General features: G+C 34.4%; 1 protein-coding gene across 1 annotated transcript; it reads left to right on the top strand.

Moving 5' to 3' along the window:
• The first annotated feature begins 1,717 nt into the window (after window positions 1-1,717).
• Window positions 1,718-10,808, top strand: LOC145561928 (uncharacterized). The gene is made up of 13 exons (XM_081622061.1): window positions 1,718-2,134; window positions 3,787-3,825; window positions 3,919-4,067; window positions 4,259-4,334; window positions 5,446-5,740; window positions 5,836-5,945; window positions 6,030-6,077; window positions 6,155-6,352; window positions 6,592-6,693; window positions 6,853-6,980; window positions 7,118-7,256; window positions 10,262-10,396; window positions 10,516-10,808. Exons 1-13 carry the CDS (start codon window positions 1,938-1,940, stop codon window positions 10,538-10,540), a joined length of 1,641 nt encoding a protein of 546 aa, XP_081478187.1. The 5' UTR covers window positions 1,718-1,937; the 3' UTR covers window positions 10,541-10,808.
• The last annotated feature ends 3,371 nt before the right edge of the window (window positions 10,809-14,179 follow it).

The following is a 14,179-nucleotide window of genomic DNA, read 5'->3' as shown; positions in this document are numbered from 1 at the left end:
TAAAATGTGAAAAAAGTACCGTATTATATTGGTTCGTTAGCTAGGGTTTTTAACTACCTTAACGAACTATAGAATGTTTTAAGACAATCTAACCTAATTATATGCACGATGCTTCATTGGCTGTTAATTATTTCACTCTTAAATGCTGATATCAAGTCATTTATAAAACACGTGTATTTGCACATTTAATACGATTTTATACATTTAGATGACAGTTGGAAACAGTTAACAAATTAGAGATAATCAAATATGAAAAAGAATATTTTAGGTTGAAAATATGATACCTCTAAATGATTTACATGTGTTATGTGCTTTGTAATCTGACTCGTAAATCAAGTTGACAAATAACATTCCATTTAATAATGATGATATTTTGTGCATTTTGTATTTTATTTTCCCTTAGTTATGGTATTATTTGATCGTTTTTCTGTAGCGCAGCGCAATTAATAGTGATACAATTCAGTTCAGTCAAAGAAGTATGTAATGTGTTTGACTAGATAACATTTGTTAGAATAAATGACACATTGTTTGAATACAGCTAGAAGCAGTTAGTAGCTTATTATATAATCAGATAACTAAAAAAGGCTATTGCAAGTTGAAAAGGTGATACCTTCAAAGCGGTTCACCGTTCACATGATTTTTTATAATGAGTTGTTCACCAAATTGACAAGTCGAAAACATGACACCCAAAACCTAATTTAAATACATATTTTGTAATGGAGTCGTGAATAATTTAGTTAATAGAGCTCTGGGCTGTTCCTTCAGCTTAATTTTAGTTTAATTCAGTTTCTAATTTCCCTCTCTCATAAAATATTAGTTTTAGTTTAGTTCAATTCAGTTAAGCTCTAATCAGTTCAGTTCAGTAAATCAGAACAGGCCCTCATTCATATCCATCTTATTATTGATGAATTCTCAATCTTTTGTCTATAATATACAAAGAATAATAAACTTAGGTAGCCCGCTAGCTCATCATCATGAGTCACGCCATTAGAATTTATTATATACTATACACCCGGTTGTACCGTACACCCAATTAACTTAAAATTAGTTTTTGCTCTTCATTTGATGATAAAATGAAAAACAATATCAAAACGAGAACAAATACTCATGGGTGTACGGTACACCCGGGTGTATATAATAACCTTTCTCATGACATTGATTCATTACAAACTTTGGAAATTTTAAATTTTAGCCCAATTCTCTTCACCTGATTTATAACAAAGTGATATATAAGTAGTTATTTCAAATGAAGATTAATTTTACCAATTAAAATTAGTTTTCACTGTATTCTTTTGGTGTTCAGAGTAGAGCTGATCAAATGTGGCCTGGTCCGATTTTGGGCGGAATTTTCCGGCCTGACCTGATTTTTCAAAAACTTTAGGCAGGCTTGCGAAATCATTTTTATGCAAATTTAGTTTTTTTTTTTTTTTTTTGGTCCAGCTGAATTTGGTCCGAAAAGCCGCTTGGCCTGGTCATTTTGGACGGGTTTGGATAGAACTTTTTGGCCCAAAGTATAACCCGGCCTGAGAAACGAGCTGATTTTTTGAACTTGACCAGACCCGGCCCGACCCAACCAATGATCACCTCTAATTCCCAATAAGAACTGATGTCCAAAAAGGGAGCAGCGCATCAAAAAACAATATTTAAAATTTACAATTATACTCCGTAGAAAATACCTTAATACTTCGTGCTTTACAGAGTATAATTAGCATTAATCGAAATATTAACCCGAGTAGTTTATCAAAAATATCGACTCATCAGAAAACCGGATATTCCAAAAACAGCAGAAATCCAAAACCACATAGAAGGGGAGGTCATCGTTTCCCCGAAAAATTGATCGAAAGACGATTTCTATTTCTAGGGTTAGGGTTTGGTTTTCCCCTAATTCGATTACACCTGCAAATTTCGATTGAGTGAAAGAGAGAGAGAGAGGAAAGATGTGGCACGAAGCGCGTAGGTCGGAGAAGAAAGTGCACGACATGATGGATGCTGCAAGGAAAAGAGCGCAGCGAAGAGCGCTGTTTTTGGCTAAGAGACGCGGCGATCCTCAGCAGTCTATCCAAATCCTCGGCTCTCGTTGCCGCACTTATCGCGATGATGGCCTTTATCAAGCCACTCAGGATCAACAGGGCCTGTAAGTTTTTGATTTTCTCTTTTTTTTCTCTCTCCTCTGCTAACCAATTTGATTATTTTATGGTTTATGTCACTGTTAATTAGCAATTTGTATGACAATATGTTGTAATTGAATGAATTAGAAACCTAATATCAAAGATTTTTGATAAGGTGGTGGAGGAAGGATGAATGCATTGAATAAATGAGCTGGTTTTGGTGTAGAAATTCAACTGTTGATCGAGGTTAATTTTGTTGAGGAAAATATCAAAATATATGTTCGGAGGTTGATAGAAGTGCTTAGGGGAGTGAGAGTGTTTATGATTGTTGATTTTCGGATATCCGAAATTTGCGTTTAGCTGAAGGAAGAGAAAATGACCAAAGCAGTTTTTAATGTTCTACTTTGAGTGTGTGAGATAAGAAACGAGTTTTCTCATTGATTTTTGCGACAATATTTGGTTCATAGTTTTGGAAATGTGTTGATTATTGGAATAGGGAATAAGATTAGGATGAGTATAAAGTTGTTTTTAAGGTTTTATTTTATTTTATTTTTATTTTTATAGGTGGTTGTGGATTTAATTTTTGCTTATCCGGCACGTTCAAGAGGTTTAAAGTTTACCAGGCTTGAATTACATTTTCTATTCACTGTTTAGTAAATTTTGTATAGCGTGTACAAATTATTAAGGAGTGTATGTTTTATATGATGTTGGGTGAGAAGTGCTCTTCGTCAGATTGTCTTAGAAGTCACCTAGAATTTTCTTACTTGCGTTTGGCATGATTGTTTTGCAAGTAGTAGCAGGGTGTCTTTTGAGAACAGCCTATTTGTGGATGGATAAGTGATTATTTTCAAGGATGCTTATGTTGCTTATTGTTGTTTACCTCCGCTCTAAGTTTAATCAAGGTCTCAGATTGTTCTTTTACTTTTGTGGATAAGAGACTAGAAGACTGAAAGTTTGAATGAGGTGATCAACTGCTGGAATTACGTCGATTTCAAAATATTGTCTTTCTTGCTTGCTGGACGATATTAATTGATATAGACTTGGGAGTGACTTTTTCCTTAATCAAAAGGAGCTTGAGAATTGTTTTTATTTATTACTTAAGTACGTTTTATCCTCAGTAGAATGCATTTTTTAATATTTGGGGAAAAGTGTGGAAAAGAAAAAAAAAAATCGCTCTTTTTGAAGGGAAAATTGTGTAGCCCTGGTCTTGGGTGTTGCTGTTTCATAATAACATGTATAAATAGAGTACTCCATATTAGACTATTTTTTTGAACTCCATGAAAAAGTCTTATCCTGGTAAATACGAGGCTACTTTGCCTTGATTGCATCTGCTTCCTTGCTGTCCAACTTAATTGGTTAATGTCTGATTTTTTCCTCTAATTGGGATTATTATCAACCCATAATCGTGCCAATAGTTGTTTGAAAGATGTCCATTTCGAATTTGCAATTCAGGGTCAATTTAAAACAAAATTCAATGTTAGAAGTTATGCCTCCCCCCCCCCCCCCCCCCCCCCCCAAAAAAAAAAAAAAAAAAAAAAAATTGTGTATCTTGATAGGTAGTATTACTTGATTTTATTTTTTTCATTGACTGAAAATTTCTTCAAAATCACCATCATAATTATGGCTCTGTACTAGAAATATTTGTCCTTGTGCTGATATCCTGAAATATGCTATGCAGGATTCCTTGGAATGGCAAAGAGGATAATTTGATTGACAGGTAGTGTGGCTTGAAGATGTTTTAATTTTGGCCAATGCTACCCTCCCTACAAATTATATTACTATTTACTTATTAATCCTTTATGTAAATCAGATTTGATGGGCGTGCTCTTCTTGATTTTATCCGTGATCCGGAGACCCATCGATTTCGTCAGCTAGAGAAGACTGAGGAGGAAGAAGAATTAGAAGAGTTTGTAAATTTTGAGCGTTATCGGGATTTAATTAAGCATCGACGTAGAGGATGTCGGTACTTTTTAGATGTCTTGACGTGTATTAGACAAACAGTATTTTGGCATATGTTTTTCTCAATCATTCATACTCTGTTCAACAGTGAAGCCAATTATGAAAATGCATTTTGTTCACGTTGCTTAATCAATAACAATTTATTTGCTGCTAATTATTATGAGAATAATTTGAGCCTTTTCTGTCAGCAGTTACAGATGAAGAGGGTTTGGATCATGTAAATCAAGTAATGGAAGCAAAATTTGCGTTGCCATTTGCTCTTGACAGGTTTTACATTATCTCTTTATATTGTTGCATATAATCTTGGTGACAGGCATGAGGCATCTACACATGTATGCTTTCTGGATGTTTAAGCTAGCAGTTTAATAACATAATGGTAATCAATGTTCTGCACCAGTATGACCATCTGAATGACAGGACTAATATGTATTGATAACAACCTCCCCTCAACTAATGGCATGAATTCCTTTCCCTAATATTTGAAATTATATAATCTTGGTCATTTATTTTCTCTTTAATGTTTATGTGTACTTACACATCATCTCGATTTCTTTGTGTCCCTTTCTCTATGCAACCAAGTTAATTTTTGAAAATGAATGATAATTTTTCAATTGATCCTAGGCTCCCAGCATCTCACTAATATAATGCTCTACTGGTAATTTATAAATTCTGAGAATAATAAATAAATTAAGTGCTTAGTTCTAATTTTGTTATTGCTTGTGTATTTTTTAACGTGATTCTCTATCTTTCTTCTACACGTTCTTGCGCTTCTGTTATTGCTCATGTAGTGGACTTGGCTTACTTCTGTCTCCCTCCTACTTGTGTACATGGGTCGACTTTGTTGCTTAGATTTTCCCAGTGTCTTTCCCCCCTCCCTTCCCTCTTATGGCTCTCTATATGTGATGGCTTCAACAATGCATCATTACATTTTCCCAAGTTGCACAATGCTCAAATGCTCAATAATGGTTACAGTTAGGAAGAGTGCATATAGGCAGGTGGTGAGAGCAGAAATGGTAAAATTGAGATAATTGTTGGCAATTCCAACTCTAATCAGTATATGCAGTCTAAGCTGTGGTCTGTGTAGCATAACTAAGTTACCATACAAATTATCGAGCCAAAATGCTTTGGTAAATAATTATTCATCAAGAACGGAATACAAATTTAAGGTACTTGTGGTATACTGGTATACTTGTTACCTTTGAATTTTGGGCCTGTGGCTATGGCATAATGGCATATGCTGTGCTAGTTTTGCCTTCATGCAGACCAGTAGAAAGATTGTGTAGCTTGACACTGTTTACATTGTCAGTAATTTTCTCTCTTAGCCTTGTCTCATGTAATTTCTCAAACTTAAAATACATTTTGTTGGATTTTTATGCAGATCGAATCCATCTCAAACTCCTGCAGTCAAGGGTACTTATTCTCAGGTGGGCTTCTCATATGATGGGGATGGAAAAGAGGGTATTCTTTCTTCAGATGATGATGAGGATGATGAAGAAGATGAGGATGATGATGATGATGATGAATTTAACAGTGATGATAGTGGTGATGAACGTATGGAAGCCATAGCTAAGGATTTTGGGGTGAAAAGATATGGCTGGCTTGTGTATATGGATAAGAAGGCAAAAGAGGAAGAAAAGAGGCAAAAAGAAGTGATTAAGGGAGATCCAGCAATTGTAAGTGCAGTTGTCTGGATTTAAAATGTATTTATTAGCTAGGTTACATATTTACCAGTATTTTACCTGTATCAATTCTTATATGTTTGTTTCAGAGGAAATTGAGTCGTAAGGAGAGAAGGAAGGCTTCTCAGCTAGAAAGGGAGAAAGAAAGGGAGGCTGCACGCGTAACTGGAACCCGTGTTCTTCATCATGATCCTTATCGGTATGATTGCTGCCTTTTGCATTATCCAGGTATCTCTTAAGTAATTCTCTGTATCTTATGATTGTATTGGACATCTATACACAGAGAATCAAGGCGGAGTCCTACATATGATGCTTATCCTCGCTCTAGAAGGTATGTGGACAGCGTTTGGTGATGTAGAATGCCTTTACCAAGGACATCTTTGCTAATTACTGACTTTACTGATGTAGATCGAGATCACGGTCCCGTTCCCCATCATATTCTAGGCGGCACGGTCGTGGACATTCAACTGACCATCATCGAAGCAAGTCTAAGGCACCCAAAATAGAATTCATCACTGAGTTTGGGGGTTCTCCTGACAGAAGAGAGCCTAAGCTGGAAGGAGTCTCTCCACCACCATCTCCTCCTCAAGCTGAAGTATTAAATCGGTCGGAGCACTGGACCTTTTACTCTTCCAAGATAGATTTGACAGTCTTTCTGCTGCAGATTATCTCCCATTTGCCTGGGACACAGTTTTGTGGTTTTAAATAAATGAGGATTAGGTTACCAACATAATTTTGGGGAAGGAAGCTTTGTTTTTGAAGCTGAATTTCCCCTGAAATGGACTTGTAACACTTCAGAATCCCTCATTCCTATGCTAGTCTCTAATTTTTGCAATTTTCTGCAGAACTTCATCAGTCCGTATCCTTGAGGCATTACATGTTGATCCTGCTTCTGGTGCATCACTTGAGAAAGAAAAGAATGCTAAAGTGATAAAGCCCCCAGTAAGGTATGCTTTAAATTCCTGTGGTCTGCAAGTTGTGGTTTTCATTCATGTTCAAGTTCAACTGCACTTATTATATTCTTGCTTTTGCCCCATATGACCTTGTTAGTGATTTGGCATGTTAGATTTACTTGTTACTGATTGGTTGTTTCTCTTGAATTTCAGCACATCCTCGGCATTAGCCAAACTAAAGGGAGCCACAGGGGCTCCATCAAAGCAACCACAGGGTGAAAAGAAGGAAACACCGCAAGAGAGGCTTAAAAGGATCATGAGCAAGCAACTGAATAAACAAAGTATGGTCCAAGTTTGTGTCTTTAATTCTTTGTTAGTCAAGGAGTTTTTTTTTCTTTTTTAAAAAAAAAATATGCTGTGCAGTTTACATTATATTTTCCTTTTTAGACTTAAGTTTCTTTTATGGTTGTCCCTGCAGTTAAAAAGGATGCTGCTGTAGAGATGGCTAAGAAAAAAGAGCAAGAGAAACAGAGGCTTGAAAAGTTGGCAGAGACTAGTCGTTTGAGTCGAAGTAGACGACGAAGCCGTAGTAGGAGCTACAGCCGATCCCCTCGGAGGTAGCTTATTATATATTTTGTTCTAATTTTTTTGTCAGAAATTTCCTTTTATTACGATCTTAGGGTCAATTGGGCAAAGTTTTATCTTTGGATCTCCGTGGATAAGTAAACTGATTTGTTAAATGGCGTTAATAATTTCTTTCATGTAGTAGGCCATTCAATTCTATATATGGATCTTATTAGGAATTTAAATTGGATGGATTGAATTGGACTTAATAAGTCCAGATTTAGTATGAAAGACTTTGTCCTTATTATTATTTTTTTTTTTTTTCAATTCTTCTATTAATCCAGTTCAAATAATTTTATTATAATCTTCTAGGGCTAATAAAATGTATTTTGACCTGATAACATACTTAACAATTAGACACACTCACATACAGGTATGCTTGTAGTTTTATGTAAAGGGGGGGAAAGAGTTCTAGTGGTAGTTACCATGAAAATGATAACAAAGAACCAATATAAGCTGACCTACAGAAGGGTGACTTTTAAGAAAATGGTGATTTAAAGAAAATGGGTGATTTTTAACATTTACATCAGTTAACTTTATGCTACACTAGGTTAAGGTGGTAAAGTCTAACCTGAACCAGAATTAGCAGGTTTGGGTTTAAGGTTTTCAACTTGTATAATTTATTGAGTCGAATCAACAACATGACTATTTTATTAAATGAGTTGGCTTAGGGTTGAACTTTTAAACCCAATTTTGACATGACAACCTGTGTACTTGCTAGCTACTGTTGATAATTTTAGTGTGGCTGGTAATAGTAAAAGGTGTCTTCTGAGTAATGTAAATTACAGATTTTTGTGGCTAATTGTGGCCCTTTTTGGACTTGAAATTAGTTCAGATAGTGTGGTTAATTTACCATGTTAATTTGTTTGGTTTATATTAATGTTTGTTTAATAAATGGGTTGGTTAACCTATTTACTGGTGGAAAGGTTGGGTTGCCAGTCAATTTTAATCGGAGTTGGGTATCCAACCTATTTATTAAACGGGGCCTGGTTAGGGTTATGAGAGGAGGGGGGGGGGGGGAGTTCACCTGTCAACCTGACACAAATTTAACACGATGCAACCTATTTGCCAACTCTACACTAGGATTGCTTTTCAATATCAAATCAAATCAAATCCCTACTCTGCTTTCCATGTAGAGTTTTTTTTTTTTTTTTTTTTTTTTTTTTTTTTTTTTTTTTTTTTCCTGTGGCATGTGAATTTTGCTGATTTGTTTGCATTTAAAGTGAATTACAACAATCAGCAATCAAAATTGCATCATTTATGTTTAACCACTTTTCCTTCTCTCATTTAGATAAGTTGTAGATGTCTTATTTATCAAAGTATAAAGTTATTGATTTAGGTCATCACTACCGCTGGTCAGATTTAGTTCCTGTTGTCTCTAATAATGTGTAAAGACATTCTTCCACATAAATTTAATTTCAGGACTAGTTCATGTCTTTGATATGATTACTTTCTTCTTAGTTTATATAGTTTGCTGCTATTTTTTTATTTTTTATTTTATTTTTTATTAATTTAGGTCTGAAACTCGACAGAAGTAATTCTAGTCTAATTTAATTTATCAAATATTGAAATGGATTATATCCCGTCAACGTAAAAAAATGACGACAGGAGTAGCTGGTTTGCAGATATAATCAGATGCTAGAGAGAGTAGATAGTCTGGGAAGATTCAACAATGAAGATGCATTGCCTGTTGAAGAGAGAGAGAGAGAGAGAGAGAGAGAGAGAGAGAGAGAGAGAGAGAGAGAGAGAGAGAGAGAGAGAGATCTTAGTACATAATAGTGTTATTTCTTGGATGGAAGTATGGAACAAGGGAGGTTGCCCAAATCCAATTCTAAATTCTTTGGATTCTCACATAAGAATCTGGGCATATCCAGAGTTTGAAATGATACTTAAATTTCAAAATTTGGCCATAGGCAAATTATTTGGTGAAGCATACAATAATGTACTAATGTTGGTACCTGGTGAAAATAAAAGTTTTGCTTGTTTTTGACTATGTGCTTGTTGTCATCATGTCTCTATGTACAGAGTTTCAATTAATTTCATTTTGGTTCCAATAATCAGCCACTTTTTCAGTTTTTCTCTTTAGACTACCTGAAAAGTGGGTTTTTCCCCCTGTGGGATGTGTGACTACGTGTTTTGTCTTGATTTGGGTCGATTCTGGTAGAATATTGTCAAGGTTATGAGATTGATCAATTTTTCACTTTGCTGCATTGTGAGTTCTGCCAAATTAAGCAATAGTTTCTGCAGCTCAGCTTATGAACCTTACGAACTTGTGAGTTCTAGATGCAGAGAGATGATGGTAGAAATGATAGAAATTTGTCGACGAGGATAGCAAGATAGAAAAATTTGTCGTGGAGCTGCATTGATTACTGTGCTAATGTTGCCCCAATTGTAGTATTAGGGAAAGTGCGGAATTCTGGGGAGACCTGGATCGAAGCTTATTAATAACGGTTGTGTGGTGGTAGCCTGTTAGGTTCTATGTAGGTGCGCTGTGAGAGGGCATTGTACTTTAGATTGTTAAAACATCTAGAAATTCTGCTGTTAAAGCTTGAGCACCGATAGGATATGTGATCCATTTTAGTTACCTTGCTATTCCTTCCTCCCAAGCAGATGGGTAGTCCACTGAGAGGTTAGTTCTATTGCTTGCTACAAGTTTGGATTGCTGCTGCTTCTGAACTTGTAGACCTGAACTGAAGTCATCAAAACTTATTTTCTTATTCTCTCTTAGCTGAATATGTCTGAATCTAAGGGAATCGAGCGGAGTCTTTAATTCAATTAATTTTTATTCTGTAGGCGACTTAAAGATTAATGGTACTTGTTTGAAATTTTACTTGGCAAATGAGAAAATGATTCATGGGCTTATGTTCTTTTTCTGTTAATAGATTACCTATGGTCTTTTGAATTCTTAGTTGGTAGTAATTATCCTTTGTTAAGGTCCAGTCAATGCATATTGTTCACATATGTACCTTAAGGAGTAAGATGTGTGTGGTTTTTGCAGACGACACAGATACAGCAGAAGTCCAAGTAGGGGAAGGAGTTCAAGGAGACACCGTTCTCATTCCCGCTCTCGTAGTCGTTCTCCCTCGCGTTCTCGATCTCATTCCCGTTCACGTTCTCCTTCACGCTCTCCAAGGTCAACAATGGCACTTTCTTTCTTTATTCTTCTAAAACGACAACTCTTTCCTTTTTTTTCTCGATCATTTGTCGAGCTATTGGTGACTTAAATGGGGTACACTTTTATTTGTCTTGCAGGCGCAGAAGTCGGTCCAGATACTGATGCTGGTGAAAACATTCTGAGAGCTCAATGTATGTTTGTGTTTGCATATGAATAATGCTTGTATGTTGAAAATAGATCTCTTAGTGTAGGTTATAGTCTTGGATTTTGTAGGCTATGGGGGGAGAAAAACATGTTTGTATCTTGTAAGAATATGAGTACTTTGTGTCAGTTTTTGTGTTCCAACATTGCTCAAGTACAGGTTGATTCCAAAACAGCCTGCAGATTGGCGCATCAATCCAGTTTTTTCTTCCTTACCTTTTCTTGGAAATTACCCTGTTCTTTGGATTCAAATTATCAGCAATTGCCTCTTTTTATGAATCGATAATCCTTTATTTTATTGGGCTATAATTGCTTTTTGAGTTTGGATTTCTGGTTTACTCTCGGCTTTAGTGAAAGGTAGATTTAACTTGATTCTTTTCTGGGGTAAAATCAGTGCCTAATATTTTATGAACCAGGTAGTCTTTCCCTGGTTGGTTAATTTTCATGTATCCAACAATAACTAATGTTAATGAGTGCCAACTACGAGTACGGTAGAATTTTTGGATCAGGTGTGAGGGTTCAGCTTGAGTCTAGTCGGGTTGGGTCATTAGTTTGGTTGTTTGTCTTGCAGAAAAAATCTAGTTTGGTTGTTCAAGCTGGTCAGTTTTTGACAAGTTTACAACTGACCAACTTCATATCTTGTTGTTGCTGGATTTTCACTTGCATTGTATCTATCAGATCTGCAAATGTTAATGTCAGGAGTCGTATGAGACATTTCTTCAAGACCAGGCGTATTATAGTTGAATGTCTTTGTGTTGCAGGATTATATCATGCCTTGGAAGTTTTACTATTCACCAATCATCTCACGATATCAGAAAAATAGTTTTAATAAAGTTGTTTTACAAAACTATTGACGATTGATCGAAATTTTAATACTTGCACCATTCAAGTGGTACACCTGCTGCATCAGATTGTTTTTTCTCTCATAACCTCGAAGGTAAAGAACTCACTCCATAACAAGAGAATATCTTCTTTAACTTCTCTACCCTTTCGAATCGAGGATGGCAAACTAAGAAAGAAGAAAAGAATAATTAAAAAAAAATAAAAACGAAAGCTTCGAAAGCCAAAAAAGCAATTCTGGAAAACTTTTACTTTATTCGAATTATATATATATAACACGCACTTGTGAATGTTATCAAGGAATTTGATGCCTTTTCTTTGGCTGATCATAAAATGTTAGAGATGCCCATTAAACCTTTTTAAAGTTTACACTTGCTTGCCTTCATTTTCCCACTTTTTGTTAAACTTACAATCTCATCTAATCTAAAGAAAAAGAAAGACAAAGACAAAGGATTAAATCAAAAGTGAAAGCCCCCACACGAGGGGACTGTGATATCTTGTACGAGTTGGAGTAGCCAACTTTTTAGGGACCTTGAGCTTTAAGCATGTTCCACCGCAGTAAGAGGTTGCCCAATTAATAGTATTATTAATTATTCCGTACTAATTTTATTTCATAATGTGAATAAATATATGATATGATATGATACCATAATAGTTAGGGGATTACTTTCTTCTCTTGTGATAAAAGGTTGGTTTGGAATATATTAATAATTATGATATTACCTTTTTGCTTTTCTATGTTTATTAGACTTTATTATGGTTGATATACTTGATCCAAGTTGCCAACTTTGGGTGTTCTTTATCCATTGCTATTTGAATGATTAAGGTTTCTTGATAGTTATTTTTTATGTTGAGATTTTGATAAGAACTAACAAACATCGATTAATATATAATATGTTGCTGGATAACATTCATACAACGATTGTTAAATTTGGAGCCTATGAATACCCTTCGTCTAAGAATGAATGTAAAAGAAAGGTGATAAGATGTAAGTTTTTTATAAGGAAAGTTGTTTTTGGCAAGTAAGAGATTGTTATTAGAAAGATATACAAAGTTACTAGTGATTTGATGGTTTTTGTAGTGAGACGATGAATCTTGTTACAGTGTTTTATGTAGGGTGATTGATTGAAGAGTTGACAATGATTAATCGATTATAAATGACTACAACTATATGGGAAGTTAGTAGATAAAAACACATGGTTGGTTACTTGTGTGATTCTATTTACTATTGAAGGGAGTTGTTAGTTTCATGACAATAATGATGATAGATCAAAGTTTATTTTTTCCTATTTACTTGGTACAAGTCATATCTCTTTTGTAGTTACTCACAATGGTGTTACATGATAATTGATACATGAATTACTTTCAAAATCTTAAATTAAAAAGAGGTGCATACACGCATCTACCAGTGTTTTGTCAAACGAACATACCTCCTACAACAACCCATCACGCCCTTACAAGTTTTCAAACTCACAACCTCTCCTCATCCCCACCTCATACTCCTTCTCTATTCCACAAACTTATTATCCTTAGCTTATAGTGGTCAATCAATTTAATCACTTGATTGGACTTTGATCATTTCCATTTAACTTCCAATCTCCTTTAATCACCCATGACATATCTCATGTATAAACTTTTTTGTTATTAGAGCACTAGTTTAAACAAATTAAAAGTTATACTTTATATTTAATTAAAACCTGCAATTGCACAAGCCAAATACAAATACAAATTTTCTGTCATTAAACATGCTAAAGTCTAAAAACCATTCTATGATTGGGGAACAGTGATCTACCCTACAAAATCATTTGAAGACAGACATATTTAAAGTCTAATGTAAGTGGCATAGAGATTGAATGGAAATTATGGAATTAAGGTTGGATCTAGCTCAAACTTAATAATTGCTATTATTTTCTTTATTAAGAAGGTGTTTTGCCTTTAAATTAAGAATAAAAAATAAATAGGAGCTATAATGCTGTATCTTTTTAGTCTATATCTCCCCATAAAAGTAAATGCTAAAATATAAAAATGTACCATACTTCGCAAAACATGCGTCTCCATCCATATAATCCTTTTTTGGGATTAAAATAAGAAAATACCTATAATTCTCAATTATAGACGAACCTCGGTCTATTTTGTCTTAACCAAATATAGTAATGTGTTTAAGCTAGTTACGCACACTCAATCTTTTCCTCATTTTAACATCATCTTGATGTCATCATTTTGTTTACATATAATTTTCGTTAGAGTATGATAATTATTGGATTAATTAGGACATTGTTGTCACATGCGTACAAAAGCACTTGTAAAATTTTACAGATATGTTGATTCTGGAATTAATTAAACGGTAGATTTAAGTTAAGAATTTCAAACGGTTCATTAACATGTGCGTATAACGTCTTTAAATTTAATTAAACGGATAAGAATGTAAGATTAGAGTTCACATTTTCTATGAAAAAGTTCTAATATAAGGAGAAAAAATAAAAGCTACGAATTATTTATTTAACATATTTATGTAATGGCCAAGCAAGTAAAATAATCAACCCATGTTACCGAAATTCAAATGTTATTATTTAATTTATAACTTACAACATTTATTAGTGGCAAATTGACGATTAAGGTTAGTGGAAGATTAGCGATTTTACAAGTTTGATGGCTAATATTGTTCCTTTTAGTATTATGTATAATCATATTATCTTTGTTAATTACCAGTACTTTTATTTTTATTTTATTTATTTTTCTATTTTTTTTTTTATTTTTTTT

The sequence above is a fragment of the Chenopodium album genome, chromosome 10 (genome assembly GCF_948465745.1).
Source record: "Chenopodium album chromosome 10, dcCheAlbu1.1, whole genome shotgun sequence".
Classification (NCBI taxonomy): Eukaryota; Viridiplantae; Streptophyta; class Magnoliopsida; order Caryophyllales; family Amaranthaceae; genus Chenopodium; species Chenopodium album.
This window is presented reverse-complemented; position numbering and strand designations above follow the sequence as displayed.

What these genes read in the sequence shown, in the direction of transcription:
- LOC145561928 (XM_081622061.1), top strand. Translation starts at nt 1,938, where the DNA reads ATGTGGCACGAAGCGCGTAGGTCGGAGAAGAAAGTGCACGACATGATG. An exon ending in GAGGATAATTTGATTGACAG is followed by an intron (nt 3,826 to 3,918) that starts GTAGTGTGGCTT and finishes TATGTAAATCAG; the next exon opens with ATTTGATGGGCGTGCTCTTC. An exon ending in TTAAGGGAGATCCAGCAATT is followed by an intron (nt 5,741 to 5,835) that starts GTAAGTGCAGTT and finishes TGTTTGTTTCAG; the next exon opens with AGGAAATTGAGTCGTAAGGA.